This window comes from Toxorhynchites rutilus, chromosome 2 (assembly GCF_029784135.1).
Source record: "Toxorhynchites rutilus septentrionalis strain SRP chromosome 2, ASM2978413v1, whole genome shotgun sequence".
Lineage (NCBI taxonomy): Eukaryota > Metazoa > Arthropoda > Insecta > Diptera > Culicidae > Toxorhynchites > Toxorhynchites rutilus.
In genome coordinates, this window is record NC_073745.1 from 197,232,616 (window position 1) to 197,254,655 (window position 22,040).

The 22,040-nt window shown below is 41.0% G+C and overlaps 1 protein-coding gene across 4 annotated transcripts in view; it reads left to right on the top strand.

Moving 5' to 3' along the window:
- LOC129771250 (roquin-1) overlaps nucleotides 1–22,040 on the top strand; it is a 76,924-nt gene that overhangs the window by 28,552 nt on the left and 26,332 nt on the right. For all 4 annotated transcript variants that reach the window (XM_055774707.1, XM_055774709.1, XM_055774708.1 and 1 more), the window contains one exon: nucleotides 9,604–9,766. In XM_055774707.1, the coding sequence (XP_055630682.1) occupies nucleotides 9,605–9,766 (162 nt within the window). In that variant the 5' untranslated portion in view covers nucleotide 9,604. The remainder of the gene's footprint in view (nucleotides 1–9,603; nucleotides 9,767–22,040) is intronic.

Sequence of the window (22,040 nt, forward strand, 5' to 3'; positions counted from 1 at the left end):
CTCTTGCAAAAAAAAGCACCGATTGGTTCGTGAGTTACAGCATTGAGAGTGAAGCAACTTTTGTTATTGTGAAAAAATGGATAAATCACAAATCAATGAAAACGATGGCAATATTGTATGAATTGGGCTTCGAATTGCTTCCGCATCTACCTTATTCTCCAGATCTGGTCCACAGCGACTATTTTCTGTTCGCAGACCTGAAGAGAATGCTCGTTGGCAAGAAATTTAAGACCGATGATGAAGTAATTACCGAAACTGAGGCCTATTTTGGAAAAACCGAAAGAGTACTATAAAAATGGTATCGAAAAGTTGCAAGATCGCTATAATCGCTGTATCGCCCTCGAAGCCAATTATGTTGAATAATAAAATTGAATCTTGCAACAACAAAATAGTTTTACTGTGTTAACTTATAAACTTTTCAGCAGAACTGTAAGATTTGCTTTGTAAGTCTGAGATTACTACACATTTTAATTTTCCACAGCAAAAATACCATCCAATTCATCCTCGGTACGCTCTGTAAGCTTATGCTCAGCTTGCTTCATACAGGATTTAGAGCCTCGACCTCTGGTGAACCTTTCCGATTATGTGGCATACAAAATAGCTGAAACTGGTACAAACCTGTTAGAAATGTTCTTGTTTATGAACAGCTATTTTCAGCAAAAACAAGATGCAGATCTACTCAATAAACGGGTAGAAAATCCAAATAACTGGAAAGTATAACACAAAATCAAACTCTCGCAGAAAACTGTCAAAATATTGAACTCCGGCCCCGTCAGGCTAACGCCATATGAACCTTGATAAAAATATATATTTTGGAAAAAAAAACACAATCCACTCGCAGACGGGCCTTCTAAAGTTTTGGATTTAGTTGCTATAAACGTTTGTAGTTTATAGGGATTATAATCTACTGGAGAAAGAAAATTGCCACAAGAAGTTTCATTTCAGTTAGCAGATGAATTGAATACCGAAATTTAAAAGAGCAAGAAATGAAGAGTATAGATAAAACTTCAGCAGATCCCATTACAATTTCTGAAAGACCTAAAATCCGGTCAAATTGGGTATTGCAAAAAATGAATATTTTAAATGTATTACCTGATAATAATTTAGTATAGTCTGATCTATCGTAATTTATGTATTATTTATGTTCAACTTGAAAAAATAGAACGTTTATTTGAAAAGCGGTCATTCGACCGCTATCGGTAGAAATACGTATATATCAAATGCTGGTAGGTTTAATGTTAAATTTCCCGTTAGGTACTGCTCACATATTGACTGTCGGTTGCACTTTGAGCAGAAAGGCCATCGTTCAATTTCCTCATATTTGACCAGGACTTGGATTGCCACCGCCGATAATATTATCCAACTTTCCACAACTCGCATCCGGCAGTGACTCATACCGTGCCATCGATATGTGTGTCCTATTTACCGGTTTATACAGCATTGTTGGTATCGTAACATATTTTTCCTTCGGCGGCGTCTCACGCAATACTCTCTCATGGTCTCGTCTTTTCGCGTCTTTTCCACAACTGTGTTCATAATGAAACCGAAATCAAAGTTCGTCATGTTAGTCTTTGCTCGAGTGAGACGGCCTTTGGTAATTTCGCATTGGCACCCAAAGATGGTGTGTTGTTGTTTTGTTCCATTGAGGTCTACCTTCCATACCATATCGAGGCAAACCTCCGAATTAATCGAACACTCAGCCTGAATCAATTGCTTGCAGACGGTAGTAGTGCCCCTCATCGCGTGCTGTTTATTAGACCATGAGACGGTTACTACATCGTGGTGTATATGGATGGAGCCAGTGGTGCACAGGATGTTTTCCAACATGGTTAATCGATTCCCCAAATAGCGCGCAATCCACGCCAAACACAGTTTGGTAACCTTCTGGTTTGGTAACTAGAGCTAGTATGTGCATGATAAAGCACGAATACGGAAAAATAAAACAACGCATAGCTCCGTGCGGTAAGGAAAATACAATTTGAACGTAATGCAATTCCGCCAACAGTGTAATTAAATACTCCTCCACTTCGTCGTCATTCTGTATGTTGGCTGTGGCTGTGGTTGCCGCGGGGCATGAGGAATGATAAGCGAGAATTGACAGACAGTGTACCATCATCATCATCATAGATTTCATTTTTTTTCTTCTTTTCATTACATTTAGATCCCCCTCCTCCCCTATTGCGATGCACATTCACACCACCATTGAGCTGTGAAACGGATCGATGTAAATCTCGGTCACTCGGGGAGTTGCACAATCGCAATGTTTTTCTACTTTCAATTTTCATTACTCAACATTGCATTAATCTACCCGAGAATGGGTTGATCTTGAAGCTTGCATTCCAAACGAAATTTGTCGGTTGGAAGTTTGTTAGTTATATGGCGATTTGTTTCGTATGCACTAGTGTGGCAGGTCATGTCAAATTTCATAAACCGACCATTCACATTTTGTTTATTGGCCCAAAAAATGACCTATGCAAAGTTTCAGCTCAATCGAATATGATTTAGGGGTGCCTCTTAGCGCTCAAAATTTTGATTTTTTGATTCTCGAAAATCTTCCAAGGAGGGAGTAAAGGAAATTTGTAAAATCGAATTTTTTTTTCGATGCCAAATGACTTAAAAATGCATGAAACGTCGAGATCTGATGTCATCTCGAAAACAAAATTTTGCTTATTGACCCCAAAAAACACCTGTGCCAAATTTTCAGCTCAATCGGACATGATTTAGCCTAAAAGCCCTCAAAGTTTTGATGTTTTGGCCACTTAGGCTAAGTCCCAAAATGTCGATTTTCGGCCAAAAATTTTTTTATTGCGAGATAACACCAGATCTCGACGTTTCATGCATTTTTAACACATTTAAAATCGATTTTCCAAATTTCCTTCAAAACTTCGAGAGCTTTGAGGTACCCCTAAATCATGTCCGATTGAGCTTTAAATTCGATATTTATTTTTTTTCATACATCTATTGCCACCCCAGTATGCACACATAATTCCTCCGCTGATTCTAAATACGTTTTGTTTTTGAGGTATGTGCAAGAACCCACAAAGCGATTTTATTTTATTCATCGCACTATCAATGGGATAGGATGAATTGGTAATGTATGGATGCTGTTGTTTTCAAACATATTTATCTTGATTCAGTTTATATAATTTCTGCAATTACCCGTCATGTTAACACATTAAGGACCGCAAAGAAGTCTGTAAGACATTCGCCTGGGACCGCAAGTTTTGGAGCAAACTTGTACGCTTCATTTGTTCGGATTCCACGAACGGATGAGACGAAGGCGAGCCATCGGTAGGCCTTATTAGATTCTTGGCAGACCAAGGATTTAACCATCAAGTGTAGAAAAACACGGGTTATTTCGTGATCCATTCGTGACAGATGGGACGCGAAAGACCAGAAAATTCGTGTTAACAAATGTCATTTGGTTTCGACCTAATTCCTTTTAATTTATATACTTAACACTACAGTGCATTATTTGTTAAAGCTAGGGCTGGCTAACAAACGCCTGCTGTTAACAGGTGCAAAATAAATCTGAGAGAAATGAGTCTTGTTCGTACAGTTTTTTTATAATGATAAATTTACGAGGAGCTATACACCGGACATCCGCTTTCCGCAGAAAACGCTTTCCGTGTATACTTTTAAGAATCAATTTCATTTTATAATCTTGTGTAATATTTTCGTACATCAGAATAACAGCACCAGTGGTTATGAGAATAGCGTGGTTGTGTGGTACAGCCTTACAACCCAGTCGGCATTAGTTCAATTTTTATGCCGAAGATGATATGTTCGCTGCTAACGCTAGTTTGGGTGTAGGGAGACACTCTTTTACTAAAATTATGACAAATTAATCAAAAGAACATTTTTAGCAATATTCGGTCTATTTGAACGGTTTTTATAGAAGCGTTGAGCGCCATTCTTAAGACAAATTAGGGCACACATTTGGATTGCTATTAAATTGATGTTAAAAGCATTGAAACCAAACTATTAGACTCAATATAACAAATATACACTTGTTTAGGAGTTCATTTTCACTACCAGTCTGGAAATTTAGTTACACAGTGTGTCATATACGCAAGTACCGCATTGCCTATAATTGTATAGTCGACGTACAGTGATAGGCATAAAAAAGCCCACCTTGAATGCATAGATTTTTTTTTCAATTTCTGGACTATTTTATCAAAATCTACTGCCGTAATTTTATAGAATTGTTTGTTAACTATTACTCTTTCAAGTAATTACATGGGAACTTCGAAATAACGTACATTTCACTTCCAAATATGTACGTTGTATCGAATTGTACGTTATATCGAAGCATTATAAAGAATTCAGAAACATTGCTCATTTTACCTTTATTGTGAAGCTGTTTTGGTAGAGTTAGTGGATAATGATGAAAAAATTCAACTAGAAGGTGAAGCCAACCTTCTTATGATGTTTCCCTTCATACCATTGATTGAGGATAAACAGATAAAATGAAGGTTAAAAAGCTTTTTCCTTGTAACAGTGCCCTTCTTCCGATGTTTGGGAGGCTTTTTGGTAGTTGTTCATATAATTTTCGTTCAGAATTTTAAAAAAATTGGAAAAATGTTACAGTTTTTAATTGTTTTTTCAGTGTAATTTTTATATGTTTTTGTATTTTTTTATGAAAGATTCAATTATTTCGTATATTTCATTCTCTGTTTAAAATTTTGTAGGTATACCACATAGAGAACTTCGATATTTCAATATTTTTAAAGGAATTTGATTTCAATACATATTCACCTCGATCAATGGATAAAAGTCATTGCAAGAGATAAAATAAAAATGCAAACGGTTTCTGTAATTTTCTTTAAAAAATTCGAAATGCGTCAAAATCACGCGTTCCGTAGACCTAGTGTTAATCTTGATGTTTTATGTTTCGATTATAGATAAACTTATTATAGTTTCATCATTAAAGTTGATCTACTTTGAATCTGAATAGCAATTGTTAATTTCAATATTAATAATTATTATTTATGTTCAATATTGATATAAAATATTATGTTGATTTTGAATTCAAAAAGATTCTCTTGGGTTATTACACACTTTAAACGCATTCCTTCATCAATAACTTTGCTCGTACATACACATCATACAAGGTGATGTTGTTCCTCAAACTTGATCTCGTTATTATTTCTTAAATTCTTCAGATATTCTGGTTTCATAAAATTATCTTTGAAAAGCCTCGAAACATTTGTGCGTGGTAAAAATAATTTCGGGATTTTCACTCTGGAAAAGCTCATTCAGTCGATTTGCAACAATCATACATATTGATAATATCTTCTTCTTCAATGGCACTAACGTTCCTAGAGGAACTTCGCCGTCTCAACGTAGTATTACTTGCGTCATTTTTATTAGTACTTAGTTTAGATTTCTATGCCAAATAACACGCCTTGAATGCATTTTGAGTGGCAAGCTCTAGAATACGCGTGATCACAGTGCAATTGATAATATCAGGAGAACTTAATTTGATGTAAGCATTTTAGATCTATGGTCCGGAGGGTTATTACGACAGTTCTCATTTCCAATCAAGAAAAATTTTACAATGACCCCAGTATATTTTTACGGATAATTTCAATTCTATAAACTAAAAAGTACAAACATCAGGAAGAATCCGGATCATTTCTGAAAAATCAGGCATATTTGAGTGTTTATCAGAATATCAGGGATCGTGCGAAAAGTCTGGGATATCCTGAAAAATCAGGAAGGTGGGCATTACTGCCTGTGGGGGAAAACCGATATTTTTTTTCTCTCAAGTAGGCGAGCATTTCGATCTCTGATATTTATTTATCATGGTTAATGAACTACATTGCGTTTCACAACTGTAGAATCACTCAATTTTTCTAAATTTCCAGAGAAATGAAAGATGTCAGATGAATTGAAGTATATAGTGTAGAACACAATAACTATCTTCATTTATAAGGCTGGCCATTTGAACTTTATTGTTGTGTACAAGCGCGATACATTCAAAAAGCTAAAATACCAGTGTTTCAAAACTATAGAGCCAGATGGAAAAAACTCTCACTCCTTTACAAAATTAACGTCAATTTCACATGAATTACAATAAGATTCTAGTTCGTAGGTCATCTCCAGTTCTCAGTCAGTTCAAATAACCCATTCGGAGTGATTTCGACCAAGGTGCGCCATATTGTAATGTGTATCTCGTTCTACACAGAGGATACTGCTTGTTTGGGCTCTTCATATCACTCATACTGCTTGTAAGTTCTTGACAGGGGTTTGATCTGATAAACGAGTTGACCAGTCCGGAATCTGAAGCCCCTATTCATTAAACCATGCCATGACTTTCCGGATTTTATGGATTGATGCCTGTTTTAGATATCTTACCATCAACGCGAATGAATAGTAAGAAGTGCAACGAAGTACTTCAGAATCATTTACTGCTGTTTTTGCATCAAAAACAATGCGATAATTGGGTAATTTGGCATCAATTCATAAAATGTGGAAGATCATGGCATGGTTTAATAAATAGGGCCTTCAGATTCTGGACTGGTCAGCTTGTTTACCAGATCAAACCCCTATCAAGAAATTATGAGAAGTGATCGTACGAAGAGTAGATGCAGCTTACAAGCAGTATGAGTGATTTGAAGAGCTCAAACGAGCAGTATCGTCTGTGTAGAACGAGATACACATTAGAACATGGCGCACCTTAGTCGAAACCACTCCGAATGGGTTATTTGAACTGATTGAGAACTAAAGATGACCTACGAACTACAAACTTATTGTAATTCATGTCAAATTGACGTTAATTTTGTAAAGGAGTGAGAGTTTTTCCATGTGGTTCTATAGTTATGAAACACTAGAATTTTAGTTTTTTGAATGTGTCGCGCCTGGACACCAAGCATGGAGAAGTTCACTCACTCATTTCTCCTCACCCAATTATATATCTCCCTTGTATCTGCTTGAAATAATCCTTGCAAAGAGAATGCAACAAGCAATCGTGAGATTACACGAAGAATCATTTTCAACTCTCCTACCTTCTTCATCAGGACTGTGAGTGAACCTAACATAACAAAGAGTGGACAACAACATTCAATTCATGAATACTCCTTTGAAAGAATCTTGCGAAACAATATAACGAATGAGTCAAAATAGGCTCAATCCGAGTGCATGTATGATTTAATTGTACCTTCTACTCTCTTCCTTGTTACGATTCAAGCCAACCAATGCACTTGAATCTGCTTTCCCGCTCACTAATAACTTGCGTTAATATGGTCTTCTGCGTTGGTGTAGATCGTTTCATACTATAAAAAGGAAGTCATTGCAATAGTGAACAGGAAACAACTCGATTTCGACTACCTCCCTGTATTTTACTGCTGCGATCGAGACTTCAATGATTGCTATTTGAGTAAAAAACGAATGATTTTACTTGTATGAGGATTCAATTGAAACTGTATCACAGAGACACTCATTGGCTCGAGTAAAAGATTCCATTCTGATTCTCTCACCATCTAACGTCGTTCCGAGAGACAAATGATAGAATGCAAAATGCTCTGAGAATAGATGAAAGGAATCGAAACAATATTTTTTCCGATGAATTCGTGAATGAACTTTGCGAAGATGATAGGTGATTGTTTTCTGTCTCAAATATAGTGAGACATAATCGGAGAATACAAGGATGAGTTTTGTCTGTGAATTAGTGTTGTCGAACGAATTTGGATACGATTTTTCCCATACCTGCTGGACATAACAATAGAGTTCAAATGGCCAGTCTTATAAATGAAGATAGTTATTGTGTTCTACACTTCTTGAATGGCGTTAACGTTCCCTGTGGAACTTTAACCGTCTCAACGTATGCAATAATTAGCGTCATTTATTAATACTTAGTTGAGATTTCTTAACCCAAATAACACGTCTTGAATGTATTCCGAGTGGCAAGCTCTAGAATACGCGTGACCACAGTGCAAGTCGAAGGAAATTTCTCTGACGAAAAATCCCTCGGCCAGAACCCGAACACCGGCATGATAATGTGAGACGCTAACTACTCGGCCACTGGTGCACTTATACGCACTTACACTATATACTTCAATTCATCCAACTTCTTACATATCTCTGGAAACTCAAAAAAATGGACTGGTGTGAAACGCAGTGTACTAATATTTCTTTTTGTTCAACAGTTCATGGGTCCGGGGTACAAGATTGAAATGCTATCCGAAGAGTCGGAGTGACGCAGGTGTTGCTCGATAATATTGGCGCCACGCAGTAAAACATTATGGAACTTTCAATTGAATGGTGCAGGATGATTTCAAATCGGATAATATGTGACGCCGTTACACTACTTTAAAGTTGATCAAAAATTTGCCTATCTTTCTTATTATGTGTACCCGCACATTTAGTTGTCGGACGAACGTAGCTGGTTGAAAATCGATTCGCTATTCAACCGAAGTTTAATTTTGAGATTTGCATTTTATGAGTTTAAAACGCTGGATTCGTTTTCCAAAAACAATTCACAGAAATGTATCCAAATGTATTAATCGAAATCCACTGTACCGTGCCGCCATCGCAAATGGCTTACGTACGAATTCGTCTCGTACCGCGTCGCGGTTTATTCGGTAACACCTTCGAGCGAAAGCCTTTACATCATTTCTAATTGAGCTTTGAATGCCACGGTCCAGACATGTCGAACTACAACCCCAAAACCAGCCCGGATGTGCCTGTGCATGTTTTTCGTTTTCTCGCGAGGGAGCGAGAGAAAGGAAAAATAATACGTACGAACGAATCGACGGTCGGTGCTTTTCCTTTCGTTTATCGAACGTGGCAAAACACAACACAGTGCGTTTGATGGAGAGAAGAAAAGACGCAAGCACATAAAATATCCACGCGCAACTAAACTTAGCCCTCCGACCAGTTGCGCTTTCATCAAAGCTAAATCAGATAGCAGGTTAAGAAGCTTTTTTGCCGCAATAGTCGTACGGCGCGCTGCAAGTTGCCATGTATTAATATATACACGTCTAGTTTTTCGAAACACAACGACAACCGCCTGATGCTTGTGACGAAAGATGAAAGAAAGAGTGACGGTTGAGGCGCGCGGCTTGCCAACAACACGCAAACCGTCTTGGACAAACCATCATTACGGACAACACGGTTCAACGAGCCGAATGATTGCCATTTTGAGCCAGTGAGAGAGTGATTTCTGCAACACGTGTGTCTTCACGCGGAATTAAAAAATCGCCATGGGAATTCCCATGCTGTTACCACACCACATCACACCACCGCGGCGCAACCCACAGTCTCGATCGATTGTCAACGTGGCAACGGAGAACACAGCGCAGACCGGTTGAATCATGCCGCTCGAAAATGTCAATCCTACCTGTTGCCTTTCGCGCGAAGAAGCGCCGCATTTCGACCTTGAGCGGCCTCGGCACCACCTTCTCAACAACGCCTTGTCCGGTTTTATACGAAGCAGCAACGAAAAAAAAAATCACTTCCACCGTCCAGCAGCGAACGCGTTAAAAACCAATAAGCTCATTTGTTAAGTTAGAACTTACCCAGCAGCATAGCTAATGAACCGTATCGCCTGGTACCCGCGCGTACCGTTGGTATCGGCGTTTTCTATTTTTCCCGTTTTAGAATGCCGATTCAGGCGCCCCAATGGACAGAGTTTCTCAGCTGTCCAGTTTGCTGCAACGAATTTGCAGCAAATCTACGTCCACCCATCAGTCTAGGATGTGGCCACACCATCTGCCGTACTTGCTTAGCGACCCTGCACAGGAAGCAGTGTCCCTTCGATCAGGTGAGCATTTATAATTTAAGGTTTTACAAATATTTTAGATAATAAATGAGATTAGGGTTTTGAATGGGAGAAGAACAGATTGGATGAACATATAAAAGCGCCGCAATATAAATAAGCACAGTAGATTTTTTGTCAAACCAAACTGGGTCTGACACCATAACCAGGATTGCAATCGAAGATATTAGGCTGTCAAAAAAGTCCTGCGGTATTTTTTTTTGAATTTCCATTTGTTCATAAAATTAGTTACAATCATCTGTTTTAAGTCAAATATGCGCCGTTTTGTTCGATGACTTGTTCCCAACGAGATGCCAACTTCATAATACCCCTGTTATAGAAGCTCGCTTCCTTATTGGCAAAAAACTCGGATAGCCAATTTTCACAGGCCTCTTTTGTGGCTAACTTCTGACTACCTAGCTCGTTCGCCATGGACAAAAACAGGTGTTAGTCACTTGGTGCAAGGTCCGGACTATACGGCGGATGCAAAAGAACCTCCCATCCGAGCTCCCGGAGCTTCTGGCGCGTCACCAAAGAAGTGTGTGGCCTGGCGTTGTCCTGATGGAAGACAATGCGGCCTCTGTTTATCAAAGATGGCCTCTTCTTCATGAGTGCTACCTTCAAGCGGTCCAGTTGTTGACAGTACAGGTCCGAATTGAGCGTTTGGCCATAGGAAAGCAGCTCATAATAGATTATTCCTTGACAATCCCACCAAACACACAGCAGAACCTTCCTGGCCGTTAATGAGGGCTTGGCCACCGTCTGAGCCGCTTCAGCGGGCTTCGACCACGACCGTTTGCGCTTCACGTTGTCGTAAGTGACCCACTTTTCATCGCCATTCACCATCCGCTTCAGAAACGGGTCGATTTTGTTGCGATTCAGCAGCGATTCACATGCGTCGATACGGCCAAAGATGTTTTTTTGCGTCAACGTGTGTGGCACCCATACATCGAGCTTCTTTGTGAATTCAAGCTTCTTCAAATGGTTAATAACGGTTTGATGACTTATCCCCAGCTCTTGGCCGATGCTACGGCTGCTACTATGCCGGTCTTTCTCGGCTAATTCAGCGATTTTGTCGCAATTTTCGACGACAGGCCTTCCGGAGCGTGGCGCATCTTCGACGACCTCTACACCAGAACGAAAACGTTCAAACCATCGTTGTGCGGTAGAAATGGAAACTGTATCGGGTTCATAAACTGCACAAATTTTATTGGCAGCCTTTGTCATAGTAGTACAGTAAACGTTCGCTAACTGGGCGAAAAGGGAAGACCAGTTATCGACATACGCGTTTTAACTGGTCCGGCATGTAAAACGTCAAATAAAATCGAGGGGAACTTCAATGAATTGTTTGATTCGACCATTCGTTTGATTGATCATGAAAGAGTAAACAAAAGGTTTCCAAAGGTTTCGCATTGACAGCGACAACAGATATGACATATAATTTGAGGAAATTATTTTTCTGTAATTTAATCAATGTTTTTGTCATTCGAAAATAATGTAAATTTTCATAACATTTCAAATTACACTCGAATGCCCCTCATAGCAAACCTTCCATTTGAATATGGCGTCGATTGTTTACGAAATTCTACTTTTTAACTGGTCCAATGACCAGTTAACGTTCGCCCAGTTAAAAAGCAGACCAGTTAAACCAGGACCAGTTAGCGAACGATTACTGTACTGTAAAATATGTCGGATTTTCTCTTTATTTTGCTCCATATTTGCGACAATATAACTCACGAACGACTTAACCAAACAAAACACTGTCAAGGACTATATTATAGCGCGCAAAAATACCTTCTCAACAAGCTATAGTATGACTCGATACAATGAATACAACTAGAACTACGCGCTTACAACGGCACCTCGCGGAAATACCGCAGGGCTTTTTTGACAGCCTAATATAATTCATATTAACACGTTGAGTGCCACGGTTTTATAGCGATTGGATGGACGTTTTTAAACGCATTAGGACCATCGTTTCTTATCGTAGTAGAAGGTATTTCTGTTCGAAAGGAAATGCTTATGAGCTTATGTGCTTATATTACAGCAGATCCAAATGAAATCGACAAATGACAAAACATGAGTATTTTTGATTAGAATGAAAGTGTGTATCCTGTTTGGGTTAGAGGAAATATGAGTTTTCCACAGCAATTGGGAATTTTTTGACTCAAGCGTAACTTTTGAAAAGGGCGTATCGATTTGAGTAAGAGAAATCTTTGATAATTTATATCTCAAAAATTATGAGTCGTACCGAAATAGTGTCTTAGAAAGAGTTATAGAGTATTGATGGTTGAATATGAAATATGTTTGCCTTGCATGTTTTAGTTATGATTTTTTGAAAAGTCATTTTTGGAAAAAAGCGAAAAATGATTTTCCGGGCCATCGGTCAACTTTGTGAAATCATAACTCAAAAACGAAAAAGAACACATCTTTGATTTTCGGATATGTTATGTCAAAAATCCTCAAGAATCCCTTCATGAAAAATATATGAAAAATATAGCGCCCATGGTCCCGAGACCATGTAAACTATAAACATCACAATGTAAACTTTCTTCCACAATGTCAAATACAGCTGGGAATGTGTTTGCAGCCAGTTATGATCAGAAGAGAGAGTTGGTGTGGAGAAATTGATGATGTCACTTACACCCCTTCATTTTGAGCCCCTCAAATAGCTACGATTTCACAAAGTATTCATCTCTCCATTTTGGTGAGATAACCACGACACCACTATACGTCAAACTTTGTCAAACTGGAAGGGGTTTCTAATAAAAATATACAAAAAATATCGAAGGGGCATAGTTTGAGATATAAAGGTTTTTATATAATTAATTCAATTTTTGAGTAAGATTTTTTAACAGTACAGTTTCCATCATAAGTACTATGTTTCAAAAAAATCGGAGAAGGTTGCCGTTTCGGGGTGGAATTACTCTATAAGATAAACATTTTCTGTGAGGATTTCATACGGGTTTTCCTTAAATGATGTAAATGCATAGATTACCTTAGATTGATAGAATTAGCGTTACATGTTCTTGCGAGCGAATTCCAACCGCGCTCCCTTTTCTTGGGATGTCACACGAGGAGCACTGATCAGTTTTGATCCTATTATATTTGAGGAACGCTTCAATCCTATCCAAGCCATCAACACTGAGACATCCAATTAAGTTCAGTTCGAACTTCTAAACAGCTCTTTGGGGTTCATTTAGGATCTTAGGGTAATCTGGCGTGGTCGTGTCACTCGGAAAAGCACTGTCAGCATGACAGCAGAGCGTTGTCATATTCAATGCTTCATTTCAGAACAATATAGATCCATTCCACGCCAAATCAGCCAAAAACAGCAAATTTTGACGCGACTCTCTGTTTCTATTGAAATGGTGGAGGCAACTCAAAATCACGATTTTCATTATCATATGATCATTTTTAATGACTACTAATTTTTTAAAAGAGCACATTCAAAATCATTGATCTTTCTTTTAAAAAATCGTTATTCAAAATCGTAAGTCTGATTAACATAGATATGTTTACCAAAGTTGTTGGAAAATGTATGAACTATTTCGGAAAAATGACACAAAAAATCAGCTCTATCTCGGTATGGTTTTGCATGCGCAACCCAAGCAAAAAATAATTTTTCTAGTGGATTCGTCAGCTAAAATAAACTTATTTGGAAAGACTAGATACACGCCCAATACACATCTTTGTGAGCGTTTCATCGTCCATGAATAAGCATTATTGGTACTGCGTTAGTATCTTGCTCTATATTTCGGTCAAAACAAGGTCAAAACTCCTGTAAATCCGAAAAGAACAACAAAAACACTCGGAAATATTTACAGGAAAATGTAATTTCACAAAACTACACAAAAAAATCCAAAAAAAAACCGGGTCTACCTGTATTTCCTTGCCTACTTATGACTTGAACTTGCTTGTATTTAAAAGGCTTTAAACTCTGCAATTCATTCGCCTCTAGTCCTGCTTCTGGTACTGTTCTGGAAGAAACTACCATTTTTTTAAGGGTACCTTTACTGAATTCGGAAGTGATGAGGATGGAGATGATGAGGAAGTGTTAATTTCATACTTCTGTGATAATTGATTCCTTTGATTTACCGTTGATAATTTGGTGATTAAATTAGGATTGGGCGATCTTGGATCGATATTCAGAGGATCCATTTTTTCCTCTCCGCCTTCCATTTTTTCAATCGATTCTTTGTATTGAAAAAATCGCGAAAAACGATCTTTTCGATTTTTATTATTGCAGAAGAAAAATCAGTGAACATTAATATTAAAATTTTCATAAACATTGGATCTCTTTCAAGGTTGTCAAATTAGTGGTCGTAAATTTAGGAGAAGAGTTTCGTAAGTTTGATCATTAGAAAACAAGTGGTCACACGTTATATTTACACTATCACATGCACTAGGATGACAGTGAAAATTGTGACGAATTTCGATGGTGAAATCAGGTGCAACTGAAGCGTTCCTTTCTAGAACTGGGACTAAATGCCACACGTATGGCACGGTTGAATTTTATGGGATCACGGAATCATTCCATGACAGTACAAGATGAATGCCCTGGAAAACACAATTTATAAAAAAAAAAACACTTTAAAAAAAACAAATAAATTGGAAATCTCACGTATCCACGCCTCCACGAAGATCATATGACGACATTTTTAGATCGGGCGTGAACTGGAAACACACACCTGGTCTTGGCTCCGAGAACGGGTGTCGAAAGTGGCTAAGTGAGGGGGTGCGAGCGAGTCAGAGCGCTATATCTCTCCCGGGGAAGGCCTCCCGGGTCATGGAGGCCTTGCCAACCCGCTGTCTCCCGGGCAAAGGAGATACACCCAGAAAATGGAGCTACGTTCACGAAGAATACTCAGAATGCGATCGCCCGAGGAGGGTCCCCGAACTGGAGCTGGTCCTGGAACGGGCGTAAGAGCGAGCGGCCAGCGGCTGGAGGGCGATGTGCAAGAGCGGGCCACCAGCCGGGTTCAACCCGAAGAGCTACCGCCACACGGAAACAGCAGCCATCGACATCACCAACGAAACGCTGCGCCTACGAGGCGTGTTGCGACTGTCAGACGACAGTCGTCCACACTTGTGGGTACTACTAGGCGACGGATCATGTGGACACATGAAATGAATGAATTCGTGATCCGCGCCTATTACATCTGCACTGCTTTGGAGACGGACATGAGCGGTCGCCCTCGAATACTCGCAATGTTCGAGGAAGCGTATCCAGAGTTCGTCGGGAGGCTTGACCAAAACGCGATGAACGCGAGGCGTAGAGCGATTGTACGCAACAATATGCTCTCCCAAACGCAAGTCGACGAGATCAAGCAGCAGGTGCAGAGAGAACTAAGCTCCAGAACAAGCAGAGCAAGCGATGTGTCGAGACGAAGTTCAGTACGGCTGAGCAATTCATTCGCGAGTGGGGCACGCGAATCAGCACCAGTGGAGGCCACAGTACAACAACCCCCTGAGCCGGAAGATCCACAGCCAGATCAACAACTACTACGCGATCTGGTCTTCCATTACGACGAGGCGATCTCACAGTTCCGCGACACGGACCCTTTGTCGCGCCCCAGGATCCCGAAGTTGCAGCATTCCCGCAGGCTGACAAGTGCAGTAAAGCTCATGAACGAGCACGTTCTTCCGCTGCACTTGGTTGATGCTGAGAACATGGAGGAGCTGCAACTGAAAGTTTACTGTGCTGCTGTGGCGACCGCCAAAAGTTTAGGATACCGTATTAGGCCAAGAGGCGGACTGCTCCAACATCTCCGTGAAAGGCGTGAGCCTCCATGGCGAAGGAGATTGGAGCAACGGATCCTAAACAAGCGCGCCGCAATTGGAAGACTGATGGCGTACAAAAGAGGCAGCAGATCGGCGAAATTATGTCGCCAAGTTGCTGTGATCGTGCGGCCTACTGAACTTCGCCAGCTGGGAGCTCACCAGCTGACGGAAAAACTCGACACACTGGTACAGCAATTGAGCGTCCTAACTAAACGGCTGAAACGTTACTCTGACTCTGCAAAGCGCCAGGAACAAAATCGGATGTTCAGAGATAACGAAAAAGCGTTCTACGACCACATTAGCGACGAGAAGCCCGACTACCGCGAAGGTTTGCCAGATATTAGCGATGTGACGAACTTCTGGGCTGGTATTTGGGAGACCCCAGTACAACATCGCGACGGGCAAATGTGGTTAAGACGGGAGGAGGAGAGTTGTGGTGAAATTGGAGAGATGCCAGCTATCATCGTCGAAGAGAACGATGTCCGCGAAGCCTCGCGGTACCTGAGGAACTGGGCAGCACCGGGCCCCGATGGTGTTCAGAACTTCTGGCACAAGAAGCTGACCGTCGCACATCAAAAGATAGCTGAGTGCTTCAACAAGGTGCTACGTGACCCACACAACCTCCCTGAATTCGCCACCCGTGGCGTCACATTCCTCCTCCCGAAAGACAGCAACACATTGAACCCATCAAAGTACAGGCCGATAACGTGCCTATCGAGTCTGTACAAGATATTAAGCAGCATCATAACCGCCAAAGTTTCTGCCCACTGCGAACAACACCATATCATCGCAGAAGAGCAGAAAGGATGCAGAAAAAATACGCATGGCTGCAAAGACCAGGCCATCATCGACGCAACCATAGTCGGCCAGGCGGTTTATAATCAGCGGAACCTAAGCATGGCCTATATCGATTACAGGAAGGCTTATGACTCCATACCTCACTCGTTTCTCGTCCGGGTATTGGAGCTCTACAAAATTGATCCCGTCGTCGTTAGGTTCCTGCAGCATGCGATGAGGCAGTGGAGCACGTCTCTGCACCTTAGTGATGGGGAAAATGTGTTGCAGTCTAGAACGCTGCAGATAAAGAGGGGGATATTCCAAGGCGACTCTTTCAGCCCGCTTTGGTTTTGTCTAGCACTGAACCCCCTCAGTAGGACGCTCAATAGAAACGGTCATGGCTATAAAATAAGGTATGGCGACGGCGCCCACGAAGAAGTGACCTATACCTTTTACATGGACGATCTCAAGGTCTACGCTGATTCACGTCAGCGTCTAGGTGTAGCTATCCGGGTTGTCGAAGACATAAGCAGGGACATCTGTATGGAGTTCGGCCTCGACAAGTGTCGCTGTGTCCACCTGCTGAAAGGACAACTTACCGAATCCGGAGGCTACGAGGTCTATGACGGCGAGTTTATAAGAGACATGGTTCGTGGCGAATCCTATAAATATCTTGGATTCCGACAGCTCACCGGGATTCGCCACTCCGACATCAAGACGGAGCTGCGAGACAAGTTCTTGAGTCGAGTGAACTGTGTCCTGAGGACTTTCCTCAACGCGGGGAACAAGGTACGCGCGATCAACACATTCGCGGTTCCCCTGCTGACCTTCAGTTTTGGTGTAGTCAAATGGAGCAAAACTATCCTAGAGGACCTTGAGAGGAGGATGAGGAAAGCATTCAAAGAGGCCGGAATGCACCATCCTCAATCGGCACTGGAGAGAGTTTCACTACCACGCAAAGAAGGGGGACTTGGAATCGTCGACATTTCTGCACTGTGTGTTGCCCAGGTACGACAACTGCGCGAGTACTTCGCAGAACGCGCCAACCAAAACGCGCTATACCGGGCTGTCTGCGCCGCCGACAGAGGATACAGCGCTCTGCACTTGGCGCAAGCGGAGTACCAACTCAACTGCAATCTGCAGACAGTGGAGGAGAAGATTGCAGCTTGGAAGCAGAAGGCAGTGCATGGTGCCCACCCCCATCAACTGGACCGGCCACACGTCGACAAGGCCGCATCTAATCTGTGGCTAACGCGTGGTGAACTCTCTTCAGTAGTAGAAGCCGACATGATAGCCATCCAGGACAGGATAATGCCGACGAGAAACTGCAGGCGGTACGTCTGGCATCAAGACGTTGATGACATTTGCCGGATGTGCCATCAACCAGGTGAAAACATAGAGCACATTATGGGAGGCTGTCCCGTTTTGGCCAACGCAGCCTACACCGAGCGCCACAACAACGTGGCCCGTATTGTTCATCGACAACTGGCGCTCCAATGTGCTCTACTGGAAGACAACGTACCAAACTACCGGTACCTGCCTGCACCTGTCCTGGAAAATGACCGTTTCAAGCTGTACTGGGATCGCACTGTTCTGACCGACCTCTCGATCCACCACAACCGCCCAGATATAATGGTTTACGACAAGAGCGACCGCAAAGTCACCATCATCGATGTCGCTATTCCACTGAACCAGAATCTGGAGGAGACCCACGGTCGCAAAATCTGCAAGTACCGACCATTGGCCGTGGAGCTCAAGGAACTGTGGGGGCTAAGGGAGGTCCCAAGAATTGTTCCAGTCGTTCTCTCTGGAACTGGAATTATCCCGAAGACACTTCTGGAAGCGCTAAAGGTGTTGAACATCGAGAAGGAATTGGCCGGCATCCAAAAGTCGGTCATCCTTAGCACCTGCGCGATTGTCCGACAATTCCTCGGTCAGGACTAAAACAGCACGAGCATGCAGATACGTGCATTCCGCAGAGCCTAGTCCCCCTTTGGCATTCAGAAGCCCGGGGGCAGGTGAAAATTCTGGCTAGGTTCGCCTAGTTAAGAAGTGAGATAAGTCTGCTAAATGGAAAAAAAAGGAATTCGATTTTTGAAAGGTCAATTCAGTAAAGATCGATTCTCTGGTACCGATTTTATCAGTGAATCGAACCCTTCGTCGGTTAGAAAATCGATCTGTCAAGAAGGATCTTTTTATAAAAATCACCCAACCTAGAATAAATACATGAAACATTGAATCTAATTCGATGTGTTGCTATATTAACCCCTTCACGTATAACGTCGAACCACACTCGTGGCGATTAGACTGTGCCAGAACGTACAACATCGAACCTCACTCGTCGTCTATCGATGCGAAATGGATACATGCTTTATGCGTGTGACAGCGCAGGACTGCTAGGATCGTAAGTAAGATACACACACTCAGCAGAGTATAGAAACGACTCACTGTGCTCGTGTTTGGCCCGCATCAAGAGCTTAGAACTTAGAGTGTAATACTCAAACTTTTTAAGCAGCTCTGAATCAGATCTTTAACAAATCGCAAAACACATAAAGGCTTGTTTAGTGGATAAAAATAAGAGACATTCATGTTGAATGATAAAAAAATAGTTTTTCTTTGAAATACTGCAGAAAAATAATATAATTCAAACGTTTCATGCAGAACACAGCATGCCACCGTGAATACATGGAATTCTTCCCACTTGACAAAAGAGGAATCCTTCCACGACGCGTGGTGAACGTAATCCAATATTGAAGCCCTATTTTCATTTTATGCACAACTCAACTCGCAGCTTTACGACGGTTTACTTCACGTCGAACACAACTTCGTTATTCTTTGATGACCTGAGACTGTGCCCCGTACCCTTTCTCTGCATACTGAATGAGAAGAGGGATTGAAGTATAAAAATCCCAAAAAAATAACTCGTGCGAAACTTTAATTTCCCAAATCTTTACCACAATATGACTCGACATTCGAGTTTACTTCTTCAATATGCAATTCAAGGAACGAAGAATATCTCAATTCCCCTACCATGTCACTCGAAGAGCACCACAACACAGCGCGAATGAGATTGGTACAACGCGCTAGGGTTGCGTCAGACAGAGCAAAATAATCCTGTGAGTCATCACCAGCCGTGTCGTCGTGCGGGGCATCATAGCGAGAGCCTACAGCAATAGAGCAACATAGCATGAAGCATTTCACCGGTTCTTTTTCGAATCTGCCTCGACTGATTTTTCACTGTCATTGCTAGTGCTCCACGGAGGACAGCGGTGACATCAACGTGGTTGGACACGATGCAAAAGTAATGATGGAGTCCATCCCCTCTATTCTGTTTCGGAAACATTCAATCAGGAAAGGCTCTTTCAATGATGTATAGATAACGGGTTGCTTGATTTTCTGCCACTACGAGAATGTGCACTTATGCATTAAGTTAACTCATATTTTTATGCTAGAGTTGTTGTAGGGGAAATCAGGGCAAAACCGACACCCTACGGAATTCCACATATTTCCAGGACCTCCTGTGTTCCTTCGACTTAAAATGGTTACAGAACTCCTCTTCAACTATTAATGAACCATTCTACAGTATCTGATGATAATTTTTTGAGGAGAACTCGAATTTTGATTGAAAACAAAAATTGAGATCGACACCCTGTCGGGTGAAACTGACACCTTTAGTGAAACGAATGTAAACTTGTTACAATAATTTCTAAGTATCAAGAGGCTGTCTATATACTATTGAGACGCTTCAAGAGGGGAGAGGGGAGATAGTTGCAAATTGTATGTAATTGGATTGCTCAGATTTTGAACAGTAAAAAAGCAAACAAATTATACTGCAATTGAACCCCACAGCTCTCTCCGCTGATGTAGTCTTAGGTGCGCAGAACGAATGTTCGAATTCCGGTCTAGAAATCCCAGCCAGCACTTATGTTTATGTCCCAGCTTGGATGAGCATCCACGGGAGATGTGCTGATGAGCGTTGAAGCTCTGCCAGGCTTAATGGATTGCATGCCCGATTCATCGTTGGTTTTTACTGTTTATCAATCCAGCTCTGTCGTTTTCTCTTCCAAATATAACATGCGGCATCTACAAAAAGTAAGGACACATTTTCCTGTCAATGGTACACAAACCCTGGTGTTGGTTTTATTCTGACCGAAGGTGTCGGTGTTACCCCGAACAGACTCGAGATTGCAAAACAACATTTTCGAGCATCGATAAGCAACAAAATCACCTACCGTCTCACAAAATACATTGAACAATGGTCTAAGATGACTTAGGAGTTTTCCGGTTTGACCCACAGTGTCGGTTTTAACCTGATTTCCCCTACTCCATATTTGTATAAGTATAATTTGTCATATGCAGCGGCGTAGTGAGAGTAGACAGCGCCTCCGGCAAACTATGAAAATGGCGCCCCAAACATTACCACTTTTTTCGATTTTTTCACTAGTTTTAAGATTGTGATATTTATTTATTTGTATTAAGAAGAAATAGCATTACCAGCTTCGCTTATTCGGGACTACTACCTTGAAAAATTTTGAAAATCGGGGAATTATATATATTCGAACAAACTTCTTCTTGTGTACTTGTGTACTTCCAAAAATCGCGAAAATCGATCTTTTCTCTACGATATTTCCGGTCATTTTGATCGTAGTTTTTTTTGTAATTTTTTTTCAGTGAACATTGAATTTAATATCAACAAAAACCAGCTGAAAAAAGTAACTTAGCACCCCTTTACGATTGTCAAATTAGTAGTCGTACATTAAGGAGAAATGTTTTCATGGCGGTACAAGAAATACACAAAATGCAATTTTTCAGGGCTTTCTTCATGCTGAGAATCAATATAAAATGCCTTTGATGTTTGAATAGTAATGTGAAATATTTATACCAATTAGAAAAAAAGTTATTCGGTTTTTTTTAATTCGATTCTCTGGTACCGATTAAATTGATCCCTACGCCGTTTAGAAGACTTAACATTGAAACAATATTGCTAGCAACAAAAGCAACAAGTTTGCCCATTATGATATTGCTAGCAACAAGTTTGCCCGTTATGATCCGAAAAATCAGAAATTAACGACTGGAGCACTTTTAGAAAGGATAGGTTTACGGAACATTTATCCAGAAATGGTTTTCTGTCTCTCGTGTGGAAACCCCAACGTTGAGAGTGCTTTACCAATAACGCCGAATGTTTTTATGAAAACATTTGTGAGGAAACGGTTGTGCTATGTAACAAGTTCATCATACTATGCTTAATTTTTGGAGGATTGCATTGATAAAAATGTTGAGCTAGTTTATTCAACGAGTCGAATATCGAATTTTTTTCAGGTTTTGAGTCTACACCGTCTTATTCTCTAGTCAAATATCTTGCGTTCTTTAGCTAAAGCAAAATTATAATCAATTGGGATCATTCAAGGTTTGCGATTCTATCTCGATCCAAAGAATTGCCAAACGATTGAGCTGGTCATGGTTCATTTTAGAACGCAGATAATTTTTAATCAGATTAATATTGCTTAAACTACGTTCGCAAGATGCTACTGTAACTGGAAGCGTCAGAAAAATTCGTCTCGATTTTAGGATAAACTGCTTCGAGACCAGGTGTATGGCACGATTATCGCTATCTCACTCTACCTACCGTCACCGCCTATCTCACTATCCCTCTTCTGTAAAAGTCCATCATCGACTTCACGATATGTCAGATGGTGGTAAATTGGTAATTCGCGATGAC